The sequence below is a fragment of the Dreissena polymorpha genome, chromosome 14 (assembly GCF_020536995.1).
Source record: "Dreissena polymorpha isolate Duluth1 chromosome 14, UMN_Dpol_1.0, whole genome shotgun sequence".
Lineage (NCBI taxonomy): Eukaryota > Metazoa > Mollusca > Bivalvia > Myida > Dreissenidae > Dreissena > Dreissena polymorpha.
The window spans coordinates 72,799,166-72,824,959 of record NC_068368.1 but is presented as its reverse complement, the minus strand read 5'-3'; the positions used below and the strand labels follow the sequence as shown (position 1 = coordinate 72,824,959).

General features: G+C 36.5%; 1 protein-coding gene across 1 annotated transcript in view; it reads left to right on the top strand.

Moving 5' to 3' along the window:
- The window catches only part of LOC127857034 (uncharacterized), a 70,573-nt gene extending 46,511 nt beyond the window's left edge, over window positions 1-24,062 (top strand). Inside the window, exons 25-42 of the mRNA XM_052393311.1 lie at window positions 429-703; window positions 3,187-3,329; window positions 5,294-5,450; window positions 5,664-5,768; window positions 6,738-6,905; window positions 8,136-8,295; window positions 10,247-10,455; window positions 12,052-12,180; window positions 12,703-12,861; window positions 14,052-14,191; window positions 16,527-16,737; window positions 17,101-17,211; window positions 18,220-18,330; window positions 19,033-19,197; window positions 20,278-20,432; window positions 21,015-21,225; window positions 22,463-22,522; window positions 23,375-24,062. Of these exons, the coding sequence (XP_052249271.1) occupies window positions 429-703; window positions 3,187-3,329; window positions 5,294-5,450; window positions 5,664-5,768; window positions 6,738-6,905; window positions 8,136-8,295; window positions 10,247-10,455; window positions 12,052-12,180; window positions 12,703-12,861; window positions 14,052-14,191; window positions 16,527-16,737; window positions 17,101-17,211; window positions 18,220-18,330; window positions 19,033-19,197; window positions 20,278-20,432; window positions 21,015-21,225; window positions 22,463-22,522; window positions 23,375-23,490 (2,785 nt within the window). The 3' untranslated portion in view covers window positions 23,491-24,062. The remainder of the gene's footprint in view (window positions 1-428; window positions 704-3,186; window positions 3,330-5,293; window positions 5,451-5,663; window positions 5,769-6,737; window positions 6,906-8,135; window positions 8,296-10,246; window positions 10,456-12,051; window positions 12,181-12,702; window positions 12,862-14,051; window positions 14,192-16,526; window positions 16,738-17,100; window positions 17,212-18,219; window positions 18,331-19,032; window positions 19,198-20,277; window positions 20,433-21,014; window positions 21,226-22,462; window positions 22,523-23,374) is intronic.
- The last annotated feature ends 1,732 nt before the right edge of the window (window positions 24,063-25,794 follow it).

Here is a 25,794-nt window from a genome sequence, read left to right as displayed (position 1 = left end):
TGGGCTACATTTAACGCGCATGAATTCAACCCAGTTTCCTTATATGAATTTAATCTCGGTCGATGTTGGCAAATCTCTTGAGTTAAATCTTATCTTTAATTGAAAAGTACGTTGCTGAACCTATCAGTTCAAATTTTCAATATTATATCTTTCTGGAGACAAAAAGGAAAACATTTATCACTAAAGTAAAGTACAATTTTTGTAAATTTTAATGAAAGCAAGCAAATAAATAGTATTGGAATGGTGATCGCCTTAAGGATTTTGTACATTCAATAAATATTTCTTTTTGGAATGGAATATTTATGGAAATGGGGAAACGTAATATGTTCACATTTATTGAAATATCACTTATCTCTTTTATTGGTAATGATATAACACATTATAAATAAAAATCAAATACGTTCATATACGTACTTTATTCCATTCAGCCGGTACACAGGCGAATTCAGCTTGCTGACGGTGAAGCTGGGAGCCAATAACCGCGAGCACTCAGAAACCACTCAGCGCGTCATCAAGGTCGAGGCGATCAAACCGCACAGCGATCACGTGTACTTCGAGCGCAACGACATCGCGCTTCTGCAGCTGGAGAGCCCCGTGGAGTACACGACCTACATTCAGCCCATATGCCTTCCGGAGGCCACCGAACCACTACCGCTGTACTCCACGTGCTTTACGGTCGGGTGGGGGAAAGTGAAATGGAACGGTGAGTACAGAATAATGTGATTCTCGTTCTGGGAAAACTGGGCTAAATGCATGTAAAGATGTAAAGTGTCGTCCCGGATTAGCCTATGCAGTCCGCACAGGCGAATCAGGGACACAACTTTACGAATTCTTTTATTTTTGGTTTAAAAGAGGTCTCTTCGTAAGAAAAGTGAAGGCGGAAATTGTCGTCCCTCATTAGCCTATCCGGACTGCACAGGCTAATTTTGGACGACACTTAACGTACATGCATGAAGCCCAGTTTTCTTAGATGGAGACTCATCTATCAGGGACGGGTTACAGTGTTTTAAGAATACTACAATTTAGTATTGAATATGGATATTTATAGAAAATGAATAAAGAGAGTGTATGTTACAGATGATTTGCTTGGTTGACATAAATATTCTGATTTCCGATGAATCTTGTGTCTTTATGGCAACTTTAACTTTGCGATACCGTTTCATCGTCATCTTTTATGGTAACTATATCTGTTCAATTCCGTAATCCTTTTGCCCAATCATGTATGTTTACTAAAACCGTTTGAACTTAAACCATTATGTATACTATAACCGTCTGCTGTGAAACCGATTTTACTTCAGACTCTATGGTTACTGTAACCGTACGATGCGAAGCCGATTTAACTCTAGACTCAATGGTTACTGTAACCGTACGATGCGATACCAATTCTACTTCAGACTGTATTATTAATATAACCGTAGGATACGAAACCGATTCTACTTCAGACTGTATTATTAATATAACCGTAGGATGAGATACCAATTCTACTTCAGACTGTATTATTAATATAATCGTAGGATGCGATACCAATTCTACTTCATACTGTATTATTAATATAACCGTAGAATGCGATACCAATTCTACTTCAGACTGTATTATTAATATAACCGTACGATGCGATACCGATTCTACTTTAGACTGTATTATTAGTATAACCGTAGGATGCGATACCAATTCTACTTCAAACTGAATTATTAATATAACCGTACGATGCGATACCAATTCTACTGCAGACTGTATTATTAATATAACCGTAGGATGCGATACAAATACTACTTCAGACTGTATTATAAATATAACCGTAGGATGCGATACTTCAGACTGTATTATTAATATAACCGTAGGATGCGATACCAATTCTACTTCATACTGTATTATTAATATAACCGTAGAGTGCGATACAAATTCTACTTCAGACTGTATTATTTATATAACCGTACGATGCGATACCGATTCTACTTCAGACCGTATTATTAATATAACCGTAGGATGCGATACCGATTCTACTTCAGACTGTATTATTAATATAACCGTACGATGCGATACCAATTCTACTTCAGACTGTATTATTAATATAACCGTAGGATGCGAAACCGATTCTACTTCAGACTGTATTATTAATATAACCGTAGGATGCGAAACCGATTCTACTTCAGACTGTATTATTAATATAACCGTAGGATGCGAAACCGATTCTACTTCAGACTGTATTATTAATATAACCGTAGGATGCGAAACCGATTCTACTTCAGACTGTATTATTAATATAACCGTAGGATGCGAAACCGATTCTACTTCAGACTGTATTATTAATATAACCGTAGGATGCGAAACCGATTCTACTTCAGACTGTATTATTAATATAACCGTAGAATGCGAAACCGATTCTACTTCAGACTGTATTATTAATATAACCGTAGAATGCGATACCAATTCTACTTCAGACTGTATTATTAATATAACCGTACGATGCGATACCAATTCTACTTCATACTGAATTATTAATATAACCGTACGATGCGATACCGATTCTACTTCAGACTGTATTATTAACATAACCGTACGACGCGATACCGATTTAACACTTAACTTAATGGTAACTGTAATCATAATGCCGCGAGACCGTTTTAAAGGCAATCAATATTGTTAGTATATCTAGGCAATACAGTTTTGAATTAAGCCTTTATTGTAAATATAGGGCTGAAACCGTTTCAATGTTAGCCTAGTTGGAAACATTAACGGGGCGATATCGTTTCCACTTCGGTCTATATAATGACTGTAACCGGGCGATATCGTTTGAACATCAGCATGTATAGTAACTAAAACGCGGCGATACCATTTCCACTATGGTCTACATGATAACTGTAACGAGGCGATATCGTTTGAACATCAGCATGTATAGTAACTAAAACGCGGCGATACCATTTCCACTATGGTATGATAACTGTAACGAGGCGATATCGTTTGAACATCAGCATGTATAGTAACTAAAACGCGGCGAAACCATTTCCACTATGGTCTACATGATAATTGTAACGAGGCGATATCGTTTGAACATCAGCATGTATAGTAACTAAAACGCGGCGATATCATTTCCACTATGGTAAACATGATATCTGTAACGAGGCGATATCGTTTGAACATCAGCCAATATGGCAATTAACTCAGCTGCTATGGCTACTGTTTCAGGGGACTACGCGGACGTGTTGCAGCAGCTGAAGATGACGCTGTGGGATACAAACAAATGTAACAGCAGTATCGCCTGGAACGGAGACATCTTTGAAACATTTATGTGCGCTGGGTACTATTCTGGCATTCGGTCTATTTGCAAGGTAAGCGACTTTTTCTTCGGTTGAAATGAATACTAAAGCCGTGGTCTGGGAAAACCGGGCTTAATTTGTACGAAAAGCGTTGTCCCAGATTAGCCTGTGTGCCCGCACAACAACTTCCGCTTCATTTGATGTGTTGGTTTATATGTATTTTTATGTCCCCCACTATAGTTGTGGGGGACATATTGTTTTTACCCTGTCTGTTGGTTGGTTGGTCTGTTGGTTGGTTGGTCTGTTTGCGCCAACTTTAACATTTTGCAATAACTTTTGCTATATTGAATATAGCAATTTGATATTTGGCATGCATGTGTATCTCATGGAGTTGCACATTTTGAGTGGTGAAAAGTCAAGGCCAAGGTCATCCTTCAAGGTGAGAGGCCAAATATATGTGGCCCAAATCGCTTATTTTATGAATACTTTTGCAATATTGAAGATAGCAACTTGATATTTGGCATGCATGTTTATATCATAGAGCTGCACATTTTGAGTGGCGAAAGGTCAAGGTCAAGGTCATTCTTCAAGGTGAGAGGTCAAATATATGTGGCCCAAATCGCTTATTTTATGAATACTTTTGCAATATTGAAGATAGCAACTTGATATATGGCATGCATGTGTATCTCATGGAGCAGTACATTTTGAGTGGTGAAAGGTCAAGGTCAAGGTCATCCTTCAAGGTCAAATATATGGGTCAACATTGCTCATGTAATGTCACTTCTGCAAAATTAAAGCTAGCAATTGTATATTTGAAATGCATGTGTATCTCATGGAGCTGCACATTTTGAGTGGTAAAGGGTCAAGGTCATCCTTCAAGGTCAAACGTCATATAGGGGGACATTGTGTTTCACAAGCACATCTTGTTGAGTAAAGGAAGTTGATTCTTAGCGAAAGCCGAGATTAAGCGTAAAGTGCCCTCTCAGAATAGCATGTGCGTAATGCAGACTAATCTGGGACGACACTTTACGCTTATGCATTAGGCCCGTTTTCTCAGAGCACGACTCATTTATTTAATTAAGCTTTTCTTAACGTATTAATGTGTTTTATTGAGACGTTGCGGTATCTATATATAATATGTATATAATATAATTATAATCACTAGTACTTTTTATTGCCGTGGTGCTAAATTGTAGTCAATTGTACTCAATTGTACAAACTTTGGAATAAAGACATATTTCGTATATCCCTGGAGGATTTATCACGAAGCAAAACAGCAAAGTTGAAAGCGAATGCTTATTCACGGACTTCAAACGTACACACGGAAAAATTATACATAACTGAAAAGTATATATAAACGGTAAAACGTAATAATATTCATACATGTATATGTACATGAACTTCTTAGATACAAGAGCGTAGGTAATGGGGCGGCAGGGTGGGCGGCCGCCGCCCCAATATTTCGGCTAGTCGTCGTTATATAGATAAAACGTAAAATCTTATTTTTAAATATATAAATATTTACATTATTTTATGTTTTAATTAGCACGAGTTTTTGGAAATAAATAATAACTGTTGAGATTTCTGGGTCGTCGTCGGCGGCATTGGACCAACTGATTTCATGACAAACTGAGAGTGAGACAAAAATAGAGCATTTATATCCACATGAAAATTTCTCCAAAACGCAACATATTAATTGTAATTGTATTTTTTTTTTCGGAACCACGGGAGAGGACAACCCTCTCAAACGAACCCCCTTATGTTCCCAATACAGACACTGGACCGCCGCCCCATTGTTTGGAGGTTATCTACGTCCCTGAGATACTTTTATTAATATTTATGTGCAATTGACGCATATAACTCATTGTTTGTATTTGTGTTAACAGTACATGTACGTATACACGTCTTTCTGTTTAGATAGAATTAAAAAAATGGAACCTTTTTGAAGGAAAATCCGGTCAGTGTCGTAAAAAATGCCAATCGGCAGATATTCCATTTTGGATTTCTTAATAGAAATGTCTTTATATAAATTCTAGTCTGACAGTGGAGGTCCTTTATTATGCCTTGACGGTCAGAAAACATGGAAGTTACGGGGTATAAACAGTTACGTAGCGAACTATTGTAACATGACCGAGCGTCCGAACGTGTTTACGAATGTTGCAATGTACCTCGACTGGATAAACGATAGGACAGGTAATCGAGTGTTAACCGATTAAATCTATAAAATCAAACTTCGAACTTAAACATGAACTTATTTGTTTTTTGTAAAAGTTATTTTCTGAGTATGCTTTTAAAATGTATATAAATATGATAAATGTTTGATTTAAGACATGCTCAAAGACCCGTTTTCCTAAAGCGATGATTAACTGCATTTAAAACGTCTTATATGCCCTACTATGTCTACAGAATGCAAGTTCCGCTGTGATAACGGCAAGTGTCTCTACAACAAAGACTTCATTTGTGACCGTGTCAACAATTGCGGCGACAACTCCGATGAGACAAGAATTTGCAGTAAGTGGGAACAACTTTGTTAACTGTGCTTAAGTGTCGTTTAAGATTAGCTTGTACAGTCCACACAGGCTTATCAGGGATTACACTTTCCGCCTAAACTGGATTTTCGTTCAGAAGAGACCTCACGCAAACGAAAAATTCCATAAAAGCGGAAAGTGTATTTCCTGATAAGCCTGTACGGAAAGCAAAGGTTACTTTGGTACGATACTGCACGCATATGTAATAAGCCCAGTTTTCCCAGAACGAAACCCAGTCAGTATGCTCATACATTAAATTTATTTCATAATGTCGAAGAAGTTTGATAGCCCCATTGATTTGAAGGCACACAAAGCTGACACTTTCATATCTTATCGAATTAAACTATCAAGTATTATTATTCAAATGATATACCTGTTTATTTTGAAGGAATTGCGTTCATGTGTTTATAAATATATGTATGTATACTTAGATATTGAAAACAGTAGGACCCGTATACTCAATGTCATATTAAGACTAAAGAAAAAACAATAGGCCTAGAACCAAGAAGAATACATCCAACGTTGAATATTAACAGTTAACCGCTTGTTGTTATGTCATTTACAAAATGTTCTGTATGAAGATTGATGTAGGTATAGTTCGTTAATGCCAAGTTAGAATCAAAAGTAAAGCAATTTTTGAAAATTCTAATTAAAAGAATTTGTTCTGTTCTTAGAACTAAGAATAGTTGGGTGACTACGGGCCCAAAAATCTGACTTGTGTCAATAAACCACATCCATGTCCCAATAAATTGTACGCCACCATACGATTGCAAGTGTGCGCCAAGAGCGTTGTGGTCAACAGAAAATATATTACCGACGACAATAATTTAGTAACTAAAGAGTACCGGTAATTTATCCGTTTTGCCCACATACCAAATACTCCAAGTTGTAAAAAAGGTATTATTGAAGACGTTAGTTACTACTGCAAACCTTGTATTCGCTTACCTCACAGACCGCACAGTGACCTGCGACTTCGACGACAAGTTCTTGTGCGGATACCAGTACAAGGGATGGGACGTGGGCTTTGATAACAGGCGATCCAGTAGCACAGAGATAGAGGGCCAGCTTCATACGCAGTCTAATGTGCCGCAGTTTGACAACACATTCGGACGATATCCCGGTGAGTACGAAATCCAATGTGTCGCCGTTTGATAACACATTGGGACGATATCCCGTAGAGTTTGTAGTCCAATGTGCCTCAGTTTGACAACACATTCGGACGATATCCCGGTGAGTACGTCATCCAATTTGCCTCAGTTTGACAACACATTCGGACGATATCCCGGTGAGTACGTCATCCTATGTGCCTCAGTTTGACAACACATTCGGACTATATCCCGGTGAGTACGTCATCCAATGTGCCTCAGTTTGACAACACATTCGGACGATATCCCGGTGAGTACGAAATCCAATGTGCCGCAGTTTGATAACACATAGGGACGATATCCCGTAGAGTTTGTAGTCCAATTGTACCGCAGTTTGACAACACCTTCGGACGATATCCCGGTGAGTACGTAATCCAATATGCCGCAGTTTGATAACACCTTCGGACTATATCCCGGTGAGTACGTACTCCAATATGCCGCAGTTTGATAACACATTCGGAAGATACCCCGGTAAGTACGTAATCAAATGTGACGCAGTTGGACAACACATTCGGCTGATATCCCGGTGAGTACGTAATCCAGAGTGCCGCAGTTTGACAACACATTCGGATGATATCCCGGTGAGTACGTAATCCAATGTGCCGCATTTTGAAAACACTTTCGGACGATATCCCGGTTTCATGTAACCCTATGTGCCGCAATTTAACAACACCTACGGACGATACCCCAGTGAGTACGCAGTCAAATATTCCGCAGTTTGACAACACCAACACCTGATAAATGTTTTCGTTATAGAATAATTCCTATATTGCAGAGTGAACTTACTTTTAACTTTAATTGCCAAAATATCGCGAATTTTGTTATTTGTATTATCATTCGAGTCGAGTCATGCAAAATTGGGTCTTATGCCATATTTTTCCCGCGTAGCTCCAGACTCGAATTGCGCAGTCTAATCAGGAGCTACTCTGTATGCAAATAAGACGACGAAATATATATTGACTTTTGATAGCGGCGAGGTGGCTGCTGATGCGCAGTCTGAGATGAAGCTACACTGTTCGCATTTGGAATAAGACCCATTTCAGCATGGCGCGGGTCTTTCAGGTTATACTTGAAGTTTGTATGAAACTAGTAATCATCGTGCACAAATCTGACCCGTGTACTTATTTCATCGGATTTTTTAAAAAGATTTTGAACATTGTCAAGAACATGTCAATAATGAAACACGGTATATGATCGATTTGCAGGTCATTTCTTCTACGGGAAACTGAAGACTGTTACAGAAGCCGAGCTGTTGTCGCCCAAGTTTACGGTCTATGGACAGACGTGCGTTCGGTTCGCCTTCTACATGCGTGGAAAGTTGTATCCCCCAATTGGCCTCGCAGTACATCTGCAGGAGTTCTTCAAGTATAACGATTATTTGCATTCAATTTTATTTCGGTTAATAGTTAAGTTTTCCGGCAGCTCAACGCGTGAGCTGAATTTACGTCATTTATTAAGAAAGCGATGAGAATGTTTGTGCTGTTTTAAAAGTCTTATTTTTGCACGGCAGACTGTACCACATTGACCTCGAAGTGAAGCTACCGTAATTGCTTGTTTCGGTACTCGTTGTATTTGCCTGAACTATACGCGTTCTTCCATATTTCTGGAGTTATGAAATTCGTAATTATGCGTCGCAATATGTATCACCTCATTTGCCTCACACTATATCTACATGAACAGGCCCGAAGGCAGAGTTTTGAAAGGGAGGGGGGAGTGCAAATTTTCCCTAGAAAATTATGAAAAGTAAACGTACAATCCTGCATTCTGGTGAATTTTTTATCTGTACTTAGAGACTGAAGTTAAAGATCATTTTTATATGAAATTTCACTTTCATTGACCATAATCAGTGACTGATGGACATGAATATGATATAACATACAAGAATTTCCCACTACCGTTTTTCAACAATCACCTTTTTCGATCAGTCAGGGAAATACACTATTTTTTACGGTGTTAAACCCGACACTAGTATGCGCGCACACACTTTGTTTACATATGCAACAGCAAATTTATAGAATGTAAAATCAACAATAAGAACAGTATAAAATATCATTATTTATTGGAATCTTGGAATCTTGATAAAATTTGTGTATTTTACCATTCCAAAATTTTACCGATCTTAAATCAAGCAAATTAAAAGGGTATATTTGACTTGTTTTCAAAGAAATTGTTTGTCTGCTACTATGGGTAGTACCAGAGGCCTAGCATTGCTCTAAACGTGCTTATAGTGCATTGTACAACAAACAATGATTAATAAAACTTGGTATTGTCTAATGTGCAGCAATACTTAACAGGAATCAAAATGGTATAACTTGTTACTTTTATTTTTTAAACATTTTTTAACCAATTAGTTAGCTATTTCTAAACGAATTTCAGAAACATATAACAATACAAACCCTATGACTACAAACTGCTGGCCCTATGGCCTCAAAGTCCTTAACAAAAAGATGGACATATTTACCCATTATACTAAGGACCCGCCACAGTTAATGAACATTAGACGTTAACGTCGACCTGATCATATGTAATAACGTTTTAAATTCAATTTAACAATGGTTTAAGAGTAGGACATAGTTTCAAGTGTCAAGTTTGACATAATTAAAACATTGTGGAAAGTTATGTATGTGGAGCTATCTTGGAAATGACTTCATCAAGAAATTAATTTTATGGTGACCTGTCAGTAACCTATTGAATTGAACATTATTGTAACGCTTAAATACGGTGACTCACTGCATTCCGTGGAAAAGAGAAATAACCGGTTTGGCGTCAAATAAAGTTTGCTGCGACTTAAAGTACAATTTTGTTTACTCGTCCAAAAATATTGGGTGCGAACGCACCTAACGCACCCCCTGGCTACGGGCATGATGACTTAAAAAGTTATTATTTGTTTATATGCTTATTTGCTTTTCAATTGCTTAAGTAGAAAATACAGTGTAGTTGTGCGTAAAGTGTTGTCCCTGGTTTGCCTCTATGTAGTCCGCACGGGCTTTTCAGGAAACAAACTTTCCGCCTAAATAGAAATTCGATTTAGAAAAGACTAAATGAAAACGAACAGCCTCGCTTCGGAACCGGGCTTAATACATGTGCTAAAAGCGTCGCCTGAGATAAGCATGTGCAGTCCACACAGTCTTATCAGAGACGAAGCTTTCCACTTGTATTGTATTTTTAGTTTGAAGGAAGTCGCAAATCCAGTATCGGCGGTAAGTATCGCCCATGATAAGCCGGTGCAAACTGCACACACTAATCAGGGACGACTCTCTATGCATTAAGCACCGTTTTTCTCAGTTCGCGACTCATATGTTTAAATGTACTTCAGCCGCACAGATTACTCTACGACATTAAAGCGATGGCCGGACGCCATCACGCTGCTGTACGAACGAGACGAGTGGCGTACGGGGTACTTCGACATTACCTATGAAGAGTCCAGAGAGTTCCGAGAATTCAGACTAAAGTTTACCTCCGGGGAGTTACTCAAAACTGCAGTCGACGATGTGCAGATTAGGCCTGGGATGTGCAAAAATGTTTGTAAGTAATTTGTAAAAGGGAATGCACCTCGAGTGCACCCCCATCTAAATTAAAATAAAGCGTTTAGTAAACCTCAAACTTTTTCTTTTATGTGTTGTCGTATCATTTTCATATGGGTTCTATCGTGTCATAAGAAAACTCGTTTAGGCAAGATATGTTAAAAATATAACAAAGATGTTCAACATTTTATAGCAAAGCACCATTCATGAAATGCAGTCCACGGAAAAGGGGAGGAGTGATATGAGTATTAGTCAGTTGTGAAACTGTATTGATTAGGTTTACTTAACTTATTTACCTAAATAATGATGACCTTAGCGAATAAGTAATAATTCCGAACTATTTAGAAAAGTCGCGATTTTCATTTTAAATTATTTTGAAAATGGCTTAATAATAAAACAATGCAAGATCATATAGTTTAGTATTTCTTTCATATATTCAGAATCGTAGTAAAACAATCTGTAACACATGCTATTTTTGTCACCAATGTTGTCTATGTGTACTCATTGTTGCTTATTATTGGAATTATTCCTACTTAGGTTTATACCAAGACATGACATATTGTGTGTTTATACGCGCGTTATTTACTTTGAAGTTATTTAAATCATTGAAGCTGTTAACGTTTTATTAGTTTAAATGAACACAACAAAGTGTATAGGCAATCTGATGAGTAAATGTATCATTAACCCATTTATGCCTAGTTGACTCTCCCATCCTTCTAGTTGGATCAATTTATTTCCAAAATTAGGGATGTCAAGTATATTTATTTCTATATTTAGAATATTTCATAAAGAAATTCCTTTTAAGCATTATGCGGCGTCTCATCTTGGTCTACGCTGTTTGCAATGTCCTTTTTTCAGGACGCTAGGCATAAATGGGTTGAACCGGAAAACTTTTATATAAGTACATTTCAAATAGACAAAATTTACGTTCAGAAATGTTTAAAAGAATGTTTAACAAGCACGTACTAATAACATTTATAATTTGCGTTAGATCATTTGTCACTCGTTCCTGTAAAACAATCACTTGTTCGCATAATAAAGAATATCGTTGCTAGCGCATTATGATAAGCTTGTTAGGCATTATTTTATGCTTTACTTTCACGGAGGCATCAATTTCAGACGTTCAAATTAAACAATTGATTTGTACCATATTTTTGAGGTTACATGATTGTCACTGGAGTTACCTGACGCGGGCGTTATTTTAAAAGAAAACACATTAAGAGCTTTTTGTAGACTCACGCTCATGTTAGGCCTGTCTCAATAACAGTGTTGTGGACCTACGCAAAATAACTATAGATATATCATACATAGTTATAACATGATTCGGGAACAAATGGACTTAATGCATGTGCGTGAAGTGTCGTCCCAGATAAGTCTGTGCAGTCCGCAGCGGCTTTTCAGGGACTTTACTCTCCTCTTAAACTAGATTTTCATTAAAACGGTGTTTCCTTTTAACAAACACTTTCTTATATTGAAGCGTAAAGAGTCTTCCTGATAAGCCTGTGAGAACTACACAGGCTTATATCGGATGACACTTTACGAACATGCATTAAGCCCAGTAAATCAATGGCGGCTCATCTGTGTATGTCTTTACCAGTGTGCAACTCTGATCGGGAGTTCTGGTGTCGAGGTATTGGTCGAGAAGAGGACAAGTGTATCCCAAAACAGGCTCGCTGTAACCTCGTGGTGGACTGTAACAGTCAGCAAGACGAGCTACAGTGCACCAGTAAGTGTATCATAGTAGTATGTACTCGACCATACTGATAATACATTGTACATGTATTAACGAGGACCTGATTTTGTATTGAGTAGGTAAACATCTTTTTAACGCTGTCAGTGAACCGAGTTTAATAAATGAGTTGTTTGACGAGAACTTTGTGTTACTGCTCATTTGGTTCATCAAATCGCTGGACAATATTACACTTTTTAAAGGTATTTAAATATTGTCAACCCGAGCCCAACTGATGGTGCTAACAACCTTATACTATTCGGGCCTATCCGCTTTTCATATTAACCTCGTTCTGGGAAAACTGGGTTAAATGCATTGGCGTCAAGTGCAATCCCATCTTAGCCTGAGCAGTCCGAACAGGCATGACACGGACCATTCATTAATAAAATCCATAAAAGCAGAAAGTGATGTCCCTGATTAATCTTGGACTTCAGCTTACGCACATGCATTCAGCTCCGTTTTTTCCTTCACGAGTCTTATGTTATAAGCAATTCTAACGGTCTGATATTTTACCAACAGAACAAGACAGCTATCTGTGCACTTTTGAGAACGGGAATCTGTGTGGGCTCAGACAAGAAGTTGGGGACGGAACTGACTGGTGGCTCGTCAATGCCACATTCGTCCAGGAGGAGCTTGATAACAAGGGGTTCCGGGACCACACTTCCGGTTCTAACGAAGGTAGGCTATACAAAATTTCAGGCAAATCAAAGCGACACTTTTTGCTTAAACTGAAGTTTTGAAAAGATAAGACTTTCTTTAAACAGAAAATATCATAAAAGCAGAAAGTGTCGTCCCAGATCAGCCAGTGCGGACTGCACATTCTAATCTGTACGACACTTTATGCACATGCTTTAAACCCCCTTTTCACAGAGCACGGCTCAAATGTATTATGTAAATAATTTCGTGGACTATTGACAGTATAGTACTTAAATGAAGTAGCAAGAAGATACATACTCATTAATGATTGTATAGAGTTTGATACCACATGATCCTTGTATACATTGGCAAATAACAATGCGGAGAAACATATGTTCACGACAATTATTTGTACCACTTTCTGTGAAAACTGGGATCCTTGCATGTACGCAAAGTGTCATATTATCCTGTGCAGTCCCAGTGAAGGATGAAAATGCTGCCCCTGATTAGCCTGTTCGGACTTCACGGGATAATCTGAAATGACATGTAACGCACATGCTTAACGCACATGCATTACGAACATGCGTTAACCCTTTGCATGCTGGGAAATTTATCGTCTGCTAAAATGTCGTCTGCTGAATTTCTACAATTAACATTTCTTCGAATTTAAAAAAAAAATACTAGCACAATAGCAAACAGTTTGGATCCAGATGAGACGCCACGTTCTGTGGCGTCTCATCTGGATCCAAACTGTTTGCAAAGGCCTTCAAATTTCGGTTCCCGCACTGAAAGAGTTAAGTCCAGTTGTCCACAACGAGGTTGATTACAAGAAAATAGAACAGATCATATTTACAGCTCATCGTCATAAACATACATATGCAATAACAGCATGAGTTTCAATTAAATACAAACCATTCATCATTAAGATAAAAGATACATTTAAAAATGAATGAAATACAATATATTTTAGTACAAAATGTCACATAGATGAGGTTAAAACATAGGGACCGCATAATGTAAAAAACGTAGTTTAATAATTGCAACAAGTTTATTATTACATTATTCAAAGCTTATTATCTTTGTGAGAAATATATCATTTATACTACTTATATAAAAAAATCTCCCATTTTCAAGCATTTTAAACAAAACACAGCTAGTTTCCTTAACACTATTTGTCTGAACTCTTAAGAAGTTTGATAAACTTGAACATTATAACACTATTACTATTTTAGGCCGCATGTTCTTCATCAGTGCATACGGTATACAGTCCAGCTCCCATATCTTCATGCGGCAGGTGTTCCGCCTCAACAACGTCCAGCACTGTTTCTCCTTCTACTACCAGATGAAGGCGGACATCAACTTCAACATCTACGTACGAATAATTCTTATTGAGCCACGCTCGGTAAAAACGGGACTAGATGCAAATGCGTAAAGTGTCGTCCCAGATTAGCCTGTGAAGTCCGCACAGGCTGGTCAGGGACGACACTTTCCGCTTTTATGGGTTTGTTTTGGTCAAAAGAAGTCCCTTCTTTGCGAAAATGCAGTGTAGGCGGAAATAGCCGTTTTAATTTGTAATGCTAATTTAATTTCATGAAAATATCACATTTAAAAGATTTTTTTAATTCACACAATACAGTTCATTTACTGAAATAACTTTGAATAAATATATAAGGACTGATTTTGCGTGTTTAGACTTCTTTCCCAGAATGGAATGCTATAATTTAAGTGATTTGTTTTGGTATCAATGTAGATTTTATACTTTTCTGATGCTACTTTTACGCACTGACTTTAAGCTGTTGGATGTTGTTATATTGAAATACTTAAAGGGGCCTTTTCACAGATTTTGGCATTTTTTAACTTATTCATTAAATGCTTTATATCGATAAATGTTAACATTGGATCGTAAAAGCTCCAGTAAAAAATCAAGAATAAAATTAAAAAAAGGAAAAGAATATTGCCCGGACCAGGTTTCGAACCAGTGACCCCTGGAGTCCTGCCAGAGTCCTGAAGTAAAAACGCTTTAGCCTACTGAGCTATTCCGCCGAGTACATATACATGAAGTATTTTATACCTTATATAAGCAATCTTCGTAGTTTCACAAAATTTAACGACAAAAACAGAACTCTCCAAATTATTCAATCGTTTCGCGTTGCAACGCTTTATAATTTTTAGGTTTTTAAATCGTCAAAAGATGCATATAATGGCTATATAAGACCATGGTAAATGTTCAGTATTACTGTTTCCTCACAAATATCATAACTAAAACGAAAATTTGCGAATCTGAAACAACTTTTTTCAATTTTGTCAATTTACCAAAGCGTGAAAAGATCCCTTTAACAGTGGCCATGCGAACATTAGTAGTATTTGTTTATTCTATTTAAAGGCAAGAACGTACTGTATAAATTACAACTGTTGCAATTGTATAAGTTCTCTTCTAAAAACATATAACTATATATAGTTATATGTTTTTAGAAGAGAACCTATACAATTGCAACAGTTGTAATTTATAAAGTACGTTCTTGCCTTTATATATGTTTTAATTTAAGACTTGAGTTGCGAATGCGGATTGAGAGTTTAAACATAATTACAAAATGTACTGCATAATGTGCTATTCTATGTGTACGTTATTTCCTGATTAAGTTACTATTATTACATATCTTAACTATATTTTCTGACCATATTGACTTGATATAAACATCTATAATGTCTGTCTTACTCGTTAAATCATAATGTAGTTCAAGATCTTACAATTAATATATTATAACGTGTCATTATAAGTCTAGTTTCCACAATATTTGTCTTACATGTTTCTTTCGGTACGACAAATATATGAAAAGTGGTTATTAATTGTTAAGTACAGATTAGTGATAGCAGTTGCCTATGATATCAGTCTTACATTTTCGTTTCGGTAAGGCATATATATCTATGGCACTCTTAATGTTAATTCCATAGATGTTAAAATACCCTCTGTGATAGATATATAATTCACACAAGTTAAATGATTTAACTATATTATATTTTTGTATTTAAAGGTTTCTTTGCGATTGGTTATTTTACTTGTTTTTTCGTAATAGTAAAATTGAATTAATTTTATAAACATATCCGAAGAGGTCGATGTAGAGAAACCATTTAATGCAGGATAAAGTGGTGTAATATGGCATATTTATGTAAATGTGTATATATAACTACTCTTTTGTCATTGTTTGTTAAATCGATGTATATGTTTAGAATACAGCCCTAAAAGGCTTCTTTTAAACAACATACTATCATGCTTATATGATGCTATTTGATAGTACGAAACAAATCAGGATAAATGTATGCTACATTTTAAAAACAAATTTCTATGTTTCTAAATTGTTATTAGAATATCATCTAGTAATCGGTTAAGGACAAAAATAAATATAGGCAGCTATACTACCCAAAGTAGTTGATTGAAAAACCTCTAAGATAAGACCATATTGTATAATATTTTAAAATAGATTGGTTAAATGCTTAGAAAACGTTTCAGAATTATCTTGCATGTATGTTTTTTTTAAATATTGTTCTCAAAGTGATCTTCTCCAAATGTTGGAAACATACAGCTACAACTTTTGTTAAAATTTTGTATTCTAGTCTACACTGTTCGTCAACACTTGTATTGTATATATGTCCTCGTGGGTTTAAATGCCTTATTGGATTGAAATAAACTGTCTGTCTGTCTTGTATAGGTTGATTGTGCTGGATGTGTAAGACGTTCACATGTCGCTCAAGTTACTTTTGAAGAAAACTGGACGCTGTTTCAAATATCGCTGAAAGAGGGCGACGTCGTTAATGTTACCTATGACGTCGTTGGCAACGTCAGAGATTCAACTAATATCGTCAGACCTTTCATCGCTTTAGATGATATTTCTGTTAAGCCGGGAGAATGCCCCACATATGGTAATAACCATGTTAGATTGTTCAACATATGGTAATAATGCCAGATATGTGGTAATAACCACGTTTAAATGCCCGTCATATAATAATAACAACGTTAAAATGTTCGACATATAGTAATAACTACGATATATTGCCCGATATATGGTGATAACAACGTTAAATTGCAAGACATGTGGCACTTACCACATTAGATAGCCCCACTTATGGTATTTAACACTTTAAATTGTCCGAAATATTGTAATAACCACGTTAGTTTGTCCGACTTATTGAGCGAAGTGCATTGGCTAACCTTGAACGACACTTTTCGCACAAGCATTTAGCCCAGTTTTCCCATGCTGATTGTTGTTTGCGTCTATTCCCCAGTATGCCCAGCGAACTACGCCAAGTGCCGCACCACGGACCGGTGTATACCGACCAGCGCAATCTGTGACAGACGAGTGGATTGCCTGGACGAGTACGATGAAGAGAGATGTGGTATGATGTGCATGTAATACATAGCATTACTGTACGGACTAATCAAGTGAAGTCAAAAACGGGAAGTTATTTGTATCCGCCGGAAAAAAATATGATCATATCGGCCCCGGTCCTATTTGTCGGCGGCGGCCCGATCATAAACGTCCGTCCTGGCTCTGCTGTGTGTAATTGTCCAAATAATACATAACGTTTCATGAGTATTTTACGTAGTATCTGGCTTCTTAAAGTGACTTCACATATCACGCTAAATGACGTTAAAGGGCAGCTTTATTGTTTTTTTGTGAAATTATGAGAATTTTTCACTTTTGAATTGAGCTGAAAAGAATTAACAGGTCAAAAGAGTTAGTTAAAATGTGGTAACTGACCAATTATCTGCAACTCATCTTGCTACCAGTTGTTTATAAACAATATATAGTATTTAGATATTTTACATGACTGCCCTAGTCCTCTAAGCCGAACGGACCTGTCTTTTTATTACGATCGGAGTTAGTGTTCGTGTGTCGTATGGATAGAAATCGTTCAGGGAAACGAATCGTTTCTGTCGTCAGTTGTCAAACGAAAGTACGGTTGATATTCAAATGCATTATTTTTCTCTTTTCGGGATATTGTTTTAGTATGTTAATGCTTCAGTAACAAATATAAGTGTGTATGAAGTGAAAACGCCAAAAATAAACAAGGTTTGCGATAGACACCGAAAAACATAGCATATTATACTGTTAGATGCGTGTAATGTTACTTTAATTATACGATTTTTTAATTATTAATAAAAATCGGAAATGGTTAACATGCCTTTGCCAAAAAAATAGTACAAACATATTGTAAATGACAAAATAATCACTGATTTGCAATCAAAATTTGGATGTGTTTTATACTTGTGTGCTCCAAAATTGAAGATCATAAATGTTGTGCCAACCTTAACAGCGAGTCAATCCTCATTAAGCTTTTGCCTTCTATTCTATTATGCATTCTAAAAAAGTGACGTCTTTCAGTTGTTGTCGTTTTTTCTAGTATGTACTCCGAACGAGTTCCGGTGTCGCAGTGGACGCTGCGTCCCTAAAGTGTACATGTGCGACAGAGTGCCCCACTGCCTGGACGGGTCAGACGAAGGGGATGTGTGCAGTAAGTGCAACATAACTGTAACTTTTTCTACTGACAGGCTTTTTGGGACAACACTTTACGCACACGCATTAAGTTCAGTTTTCTCAGAACTGGACTGATATAACGGGAAATCAGCAATAATGTCATATACGTTTATTTATTTTAATTTTATACAGGTCAAGTACCCACAACATCATTAAAGAATGTTTGATGGCACTATAGAGTATATTTTGTCAATGTAATACAATGCTCTTATGAAAAATATAATACAGGTTAAATTCATTAAAGTTGCGTACATAGGCAACATTTTTGAATACATTGTTAAAATTGTATAAACGATGCTTCTATCATGAAATGAAAATAACAAAATAATTTATTTTGTATTTAAATTTATTTTTTTTCCATTGAAATGTAAGATGGGTTTAAATTTGGTACACCCCTACAAGTGCGGCTACGAGTTCGTTGACTGCACTACTATCGTCCCTTATTAGCAAGTGTGGACCTCTCGGGCTTATCCGGAATGACATTTGCAATAAGCTTAATTATTTTTCCCAATAGAGCCCCTGCAGTCTGTGAGCTGTACGGTCGACCAACCGTGCATATGCAGCGACGAGTTCGTTGACTCCACTAGTATCGTCCCTGATTAGCCAGTGCGGACTTCACAGGCAAATCCGAGGCGAAATTGTGCGCCCATAAATTAAAATATTATTTTATTCCCAATAGTTCTATTGGGTCTGCAGTCTGTGAGCTGCACGTTCGACCACCCATACATGTGCGGCTACGAGTTCGTAGACTTCACTGCGTACAAGTGGAGACGGCACGCCGGCCCTACACCGTCCAAACTGAAGACAGGTCCGCAGAATGACCACACGTTTAGAAATCAAACAGGTGGGAAACTTGGTACCAGAGCATGTTCTTTTAGAAGGTTTCGTTTTCAATTTTGTTAAAGTAAGTATTGCATGGCAATATTTCATGCGGTGTTTCTGAAGCTGTAATTAATGAGGCAATTGGCAAAACCTGCGGCTTACCCGTTAGTCCAGATAAATTTACGTCACAATCCTCTAAAGAAAGTACAATCTATACAATCGCAGTAAACGCGTCTGTCTCGCACAAAATCAAATCCAAGAATGCACTTGTCGCCTCTATACTGCCACAAGCCAGTGTAGTGAGATTCGCAAGACTGTAAAAATCGTAGGACAAACCGGAAGAATCGTATTTCTCACGTTATCCCATTGAGACGTACAAGACCGATGGCCGTGAAAAACCTACGACCGATGACTTTGTACGTTAAGATTGCAATAACTATTATTCGGACTGTTGTAATTTCCATTTCATTTTAGACATATATCCACGAATTGTCGCAATCGTTGACTGGTGACTGGCACCACATTAGCTTTGCTAAACATTATTCCACTTCCGCCTGATTAAACGTGTACAAACATACAAAGGAAGGGGGGTATATGCCAATTATTCTTTTTCTGCACATTGCAATATCACTTCTAACGGACGGCGTACGAGTCAATGTATGTAAGGGGATTAGGAGCGATGAGGGTAAAGATTAACTTGGTTATACATGTATATTTCATCCAACGTTAACCTTCAATTCCTTTGATATAGGTTTGATGTAACGTTGTTCAATGTCTGTTTTGTTAGTCAAACGTTTCGCTGCCATCTAAATAAACAACGAAAGATCAATGTATATTGCCACAATTGTTTTTTATTGGCTGGCTTCAATCATATGCATTTTTCAATAAGATGGTTCGCAGACTTCTTTAGTGTCAGATTGCCTTAAATGCGGAACAGTTTGATATCTGCCGTTTGCATTTCTCGCTGACTTTACAATTTTGCCAAATAAAAATGAGCTATGTCTTGATTGGTTGATATTCGATAACAGGAATACTGATTACAAAATATAATACTGCTTTTCTTTTGCATTTAATGTATTTGCCTTTCTTAAATTGTTTTCAGGATACTACATGTATCCCGAGGCGAACGAAGGCAGCAAGGGAGACAATGCCTCGATAGTCTCCCCAGTGTTCAACACCGGCTTCAGACAGAGCCTCGAGTTCTACTACCACATCTACTCCACGTCTCCTGTGGATACGGCCGCGGGAATCATGAAGGTGCGTGTAACCTGGAAACAAGTTATTAAGCCTCGCTCTGGAAAAACCGGTCTAATGCTAATCAGGGACAGCAGTTTCCGTTTGTAGGATTTTATTGGTGAAAAGGAAGTCTCTTTTTAGCAAAAATCCAGTTTATACCCGTAATTTTGTCCCAGATTATTCTCTGCAAATTGCACTGGCTAATATGTTACTTAACTTTACGCACATGCCATAAGTCCAGGTCCCCCAGAACGAGGTTCAATTAGAATTGTTTTGAGAAAACTGGGAAAAATGCACGTGCATTAAGTGTCGTCCCAGATTAGCCTGTGCAGTTCGCACAGGCTCATCAGGGACGACACTTTCCGCTTTTATGACATTTTTTGGCATTTTAACATGCATTTTGCCCAGTTTTCTCAGAACGCGACTCAAATGAACTGATTAAATTAATTACATATAGATAAGGCATTAAGGTTCGCGAGGTCAAGCTTCAACCTTATAATGTGCAATCTTTTAAATAATTATTCATAAAACATTTATTTAACTGAAGACCATGATTGTATTGTTTAACCAAACTGAAAGTGTAACTATTCGTATTTCTTACAGGTATGGTTGGAGGACCCTTCCACGCGCAAGGAGGTCTTGAATTGGACGTCGGACCCTCTGGAGCTTCACGACGCCTGGTTACGTCAGTGCATCAACGTACCGGACTTCCGTTCTCTACGTCTGTGGGTGACGGCGCTACGTACTGAGAGCACGATCTTTGGTGTAGACATGGCGGTGGATGACATCCGCCTGAACAACTATAGGTGTGAGGGTAAGCGTACACATTCATGGTCTTGTCATAAATGGTTATACATTCTCCACGGATTTTGAGCATTACTACCTGTTCGTTTAAATATGATTAATATTATACATATCGTTCCTGTATGAAATATGTTTGGTTTCTTGTTAGTTTTTTTCTTTTTTTTTTGTTTCACATTAAAACAACAATACTAACACTGTGAGGGGTGATTTAAATCAATATTTCATTTGTTTAGTGGTGTTTACCATCATAGTATGGTATTAATGATGTTTCTATGAAATCATATGCTCTTGTGTAACTATCAGACTGCTGTTTTGTATGGAATTTATACATGCATTGTCCAGGATGATTTTCTTTTCAAGAGGATTGGAATGTGTCACGTTAAACAATCACATATATCATACTACACATCGTAACTATCACATATATAATACTAAACATCGTATTGATTATTAAATATTTTCCGCCGCTTAAAGGGGCCTTTTCACATATTTTGGCATGTTTTGAAGTTTGTCATTAAATGCTTTATATTTATAAATGTAAACATTGGATCTAAAAAGCTCAAATAAAACATCGAGAATTAAATTAACAAACGGAAAAAAAAGTAGCCCGCAGCAGGGCTCGAACCAGTGACCCTCGGAATCCTGAAGTAAAAACCAATTAGACCGCTCGGCCATCCTGCCAAATATGTATAAGGGACGTATTTTATAGTTGATATAAGCAATCTTTGTAGATTCACAAAATTAAACGACAACAACAGAACTCTCCAAATTATTCAATCGTTTCGCGTTGCAACGCTTTATAATTTTCAGGTTTTTAAATCGTCAAAAGATGCATATAATGGCTATATAAGACCATAGTAAATGTTCAGTATTACTGTTTCCTCACAAATATCATAACTAAAACAAAAACTTGCGAATCTAAAACAACTTTTTTTCAATTTTGTCAATTTACCAAAACGTGAAAAGATCCCTTTAAGGCACGATACCAAAGTTCCAACTCTCAAAAAAGGTTCCTTACACGGTTTATCATGATTTACGCATGTAGCTTAACCTTTTTCTGATTCTCAGCAAAACATCGTAATAATCAATACATATTTTGGTAGATCAAAGATCAATAATCCAAAGCCCGCTAGCTTGAGGTAGCGTACATCGAGAACCATTTTTGATGTTGTAAAACTCTTTTTTATATTACAGCAAGGAATATATTCTTAACATTTTAGATATATGTTTCATTTGTTATATTGCAGAACACAGCACTGCGGCGTCTAAGATTGTTACAACACTGCCGCCTACCACTAAAAGATCGGGTAATTGAACTGTTAATTTAACGTACATTAGTGGATACAAACGATTGTTAATATAATTGGTAACTTTAACCCTTTAAGCGCTGGAACGGAATTTCGAAAGCCTTTGCAAACAGTTTGGATCCAGATGAGACGCCACAGAACGTGGCGTCTCATCAGGATCCTAACTGTTTGCTATTCTGATAGTAATCTTTGAAAAAAAACGAAGAAATGGCTAATTTTAGAAATTCAGCAGACGACAAATTTCCCAGCATGCAAAGGGTTAAATACGATTTATATCCTTTATTGAGACTCTTCCTAATTGGAGCCTTGCAGACCAGTATTTTTGAATACATGCAGCTACATCTTTTGAAATGTTTGTAGACCATTAATTTTTAACTCTTGCAAACCAGAATTTTATAGTTCACGTTGGCCATTAGTAAAAGTCAGAATTTAATACTTGGTATATTTAAATAAAAAATATCACTAATACATTTAGATAAATTGGATTACATGTATGTTTGCATTAATACGATTACACACATATTTGCATACACACGCTTATAAAGTGTCCCAATGTTTTGTCGTATTCATACATAATTGAGCCGCGCTCCGAGAAAAGGGGGTTTAATGCATGTGCGTAAACTATCGTCCCAGATAAGCCTGTGCAATTTGCCCACACTTATCAGGGACGACGCTTTCCGCCTAAACTTGATTTGTGCTAACAAGAAACTTTCTTTAAACGAAAAGTATCATAAAAGCGAAATGTCGTTCCTGATTAGCTTGTGCGAAATGCAAAGGCTAATCTGGGACGACACTTTACGCCCTTGCCTTAAACCCCCTTTTCACAGAGCACGACCCATATATTGTTTCCAGGTTGCACTGCTGAACAGTTCCAATGCAAGAAGGATCTCTCGTGTATCCCGAAGTCGTGGGTGTGTGACAGAATGACTGACTGCAGAGATAAATCGGATGAACAAGACTGTCCGTAAATGACGTCATGAATAATGCAATATATATCTTGTTTTGAAATGATGTGGATTTTGTCGGCGGAAAACTTTGAACAGCTCAAGTCGTATTGGAGTTTAAAGCGGGTATATACGATTTTTATATGTGCTGAATTGTAAAATATTGATACAAATATGTTATAATAACACACAATATGCAAGAAAAATGATACATTTAAGACGAATTTCATAAAATACAGCAAATACAAATTAGCGCCCAGAGCCGATTGTGACGAAGATAATTCGTAATTATTTTCCTACAATAACCGATGCATTCGTCTTTTTAGTAAGTGTTCGTGTGTCGTATGAATCGATATCGCTGCAGGAATTTCAAATGAACCGTTAAACTAAATTTAGATTCACATCGTACATGCATGATATACATGCTGGCGAATTCGGCTGTACAGCCTTTTTCGATTTCAGAATTAAATATCTGGCTTATTTAGCATTTTTCGACACATGTTCTTCTTAACTTTTATTTTAGTTTATATTGAAATATATGTATAATAAGTTTTTACACATTTTATATTAATAAATAAATATTTGACAAGATCGTATATACCCGCTTTAAAGGACTATTCGAAGGCCGTTCTTCAATAACAAGAGATGTTATCTTGTTAACGAGAGTGAATGATACGTCGTTCAGGCATGTCGTTAAAACACATTTCGAAAAATATGTAAATGTAATACCATGGTAAGATTGATAAAATATCATAGAGAATAACAGAAACTTCATATTCGTGTAGGAAGCTTAACAAGATACAAATCTATTTTAGACAAGAAAAACACGCAATTGTTTGCCCCGTGTGATATCGTTGATAGGTTTTAATTGATTTTGCTTGATGCGAATTTCTTTTTTGAGGAAATGATTAACTCTGTATAATGTTTTCTAGTCTGTTGACATTGACTTATTTATACACGCGGTATAACTTACATTAGTAGTATGACAAAGGACATAACCAAGCTATATAAGTGTGTGTAGCAACGTTTTAGTTATAAAGTTAGTTTTACTTTGTTTATATTGTTATCATTGATTTGATGTAATATTTTACATATTCAAAATGTTGTATTTGATTTGTGTTGCCAATTTGCAATAGCTGTTTGATGTAATATGTACAATCTGCAGAAAACGTACTTTGATAGAACTATTTCTAACTATAATAATACAGTTGTTTTTACCAAAAGAACTTTCTCTTACAAACTATTAAGTATTATAGATTGATTATATCTTCCTTCTGTTGTACCTGCTAAACGCATGTCTGCTTCACCATTGGATTCAAACGAAAATAGCAATACGTCTTATTTTCATAACATTTATTTAAACCCTGTACACATTTGAAGCATGCGCAAAGTATTCATTGAACAGTCTATTTTGCTTCTAATATGTGTACATTTTTATTTTTATTTCGGACACTTCTGTACATACGACGTCTCTTAGGATAAAAGTAAAATTTATTAGAAAAACAAAATGGCCGAAGTGATAATGCCCTCTACAATGTTTCGTTGTATAATTCTACACAACCCAGCTAGTTAAATAACAAACACTCGCACAATAGAATCAATAAATAAACAATACCACATATATGCGCCCACAAATAGCATGGAAGGATAAATCACAAACGGTAATGCACCAAAATGCATGATATCATTTTTTTCATCCTTATGCATAACGAATTATTATAAAATTATTTTTATGAATGATATGTCGCAGGTTGTTAGTTGAAATTAAATAATAAAATATTAAGTATTATATATAAAATTTCTTAATGTTTTCTGCTGTCAACTTTTTATATGAAAACACAGTCAGAAACGTTGTCCTCTGTAATTATTATGAGAAAAAAAGTGGAACTCATTTTATGTGGAACGGTGGATTTTATTGAATTTTCGTAATACCTGCATCATCTTTAGGATCATAACCCGTTGTTCTTGTGTTTTATTTCTATATTATGCATGTAATCTTGCCGGTAGAAATGTATATGAATATCTTGTCGGTTTTATTTCAAATTGTGTGCTAGTGTAAATAAAGCGTTTTTGGTTAAACAAATATCGTTGTTTCTTATTTCGGCATATGTGTTTGATGTGTTTCTATCTTTCAGTGTATTATATGCCACCATGTTACGAGTATTCTTCCATAAGGAACTTTTCTGATCCATCCTACTTACAACATAGTCGCAAATAGATTCAGATTGTCAACACAGTTTCATTATTGAACTTTTTAACGCATTTACAACAATAAGGGCCTATTATAACACTTAAAACTCATTTAACTCAATTAAAACTCTAATTGAG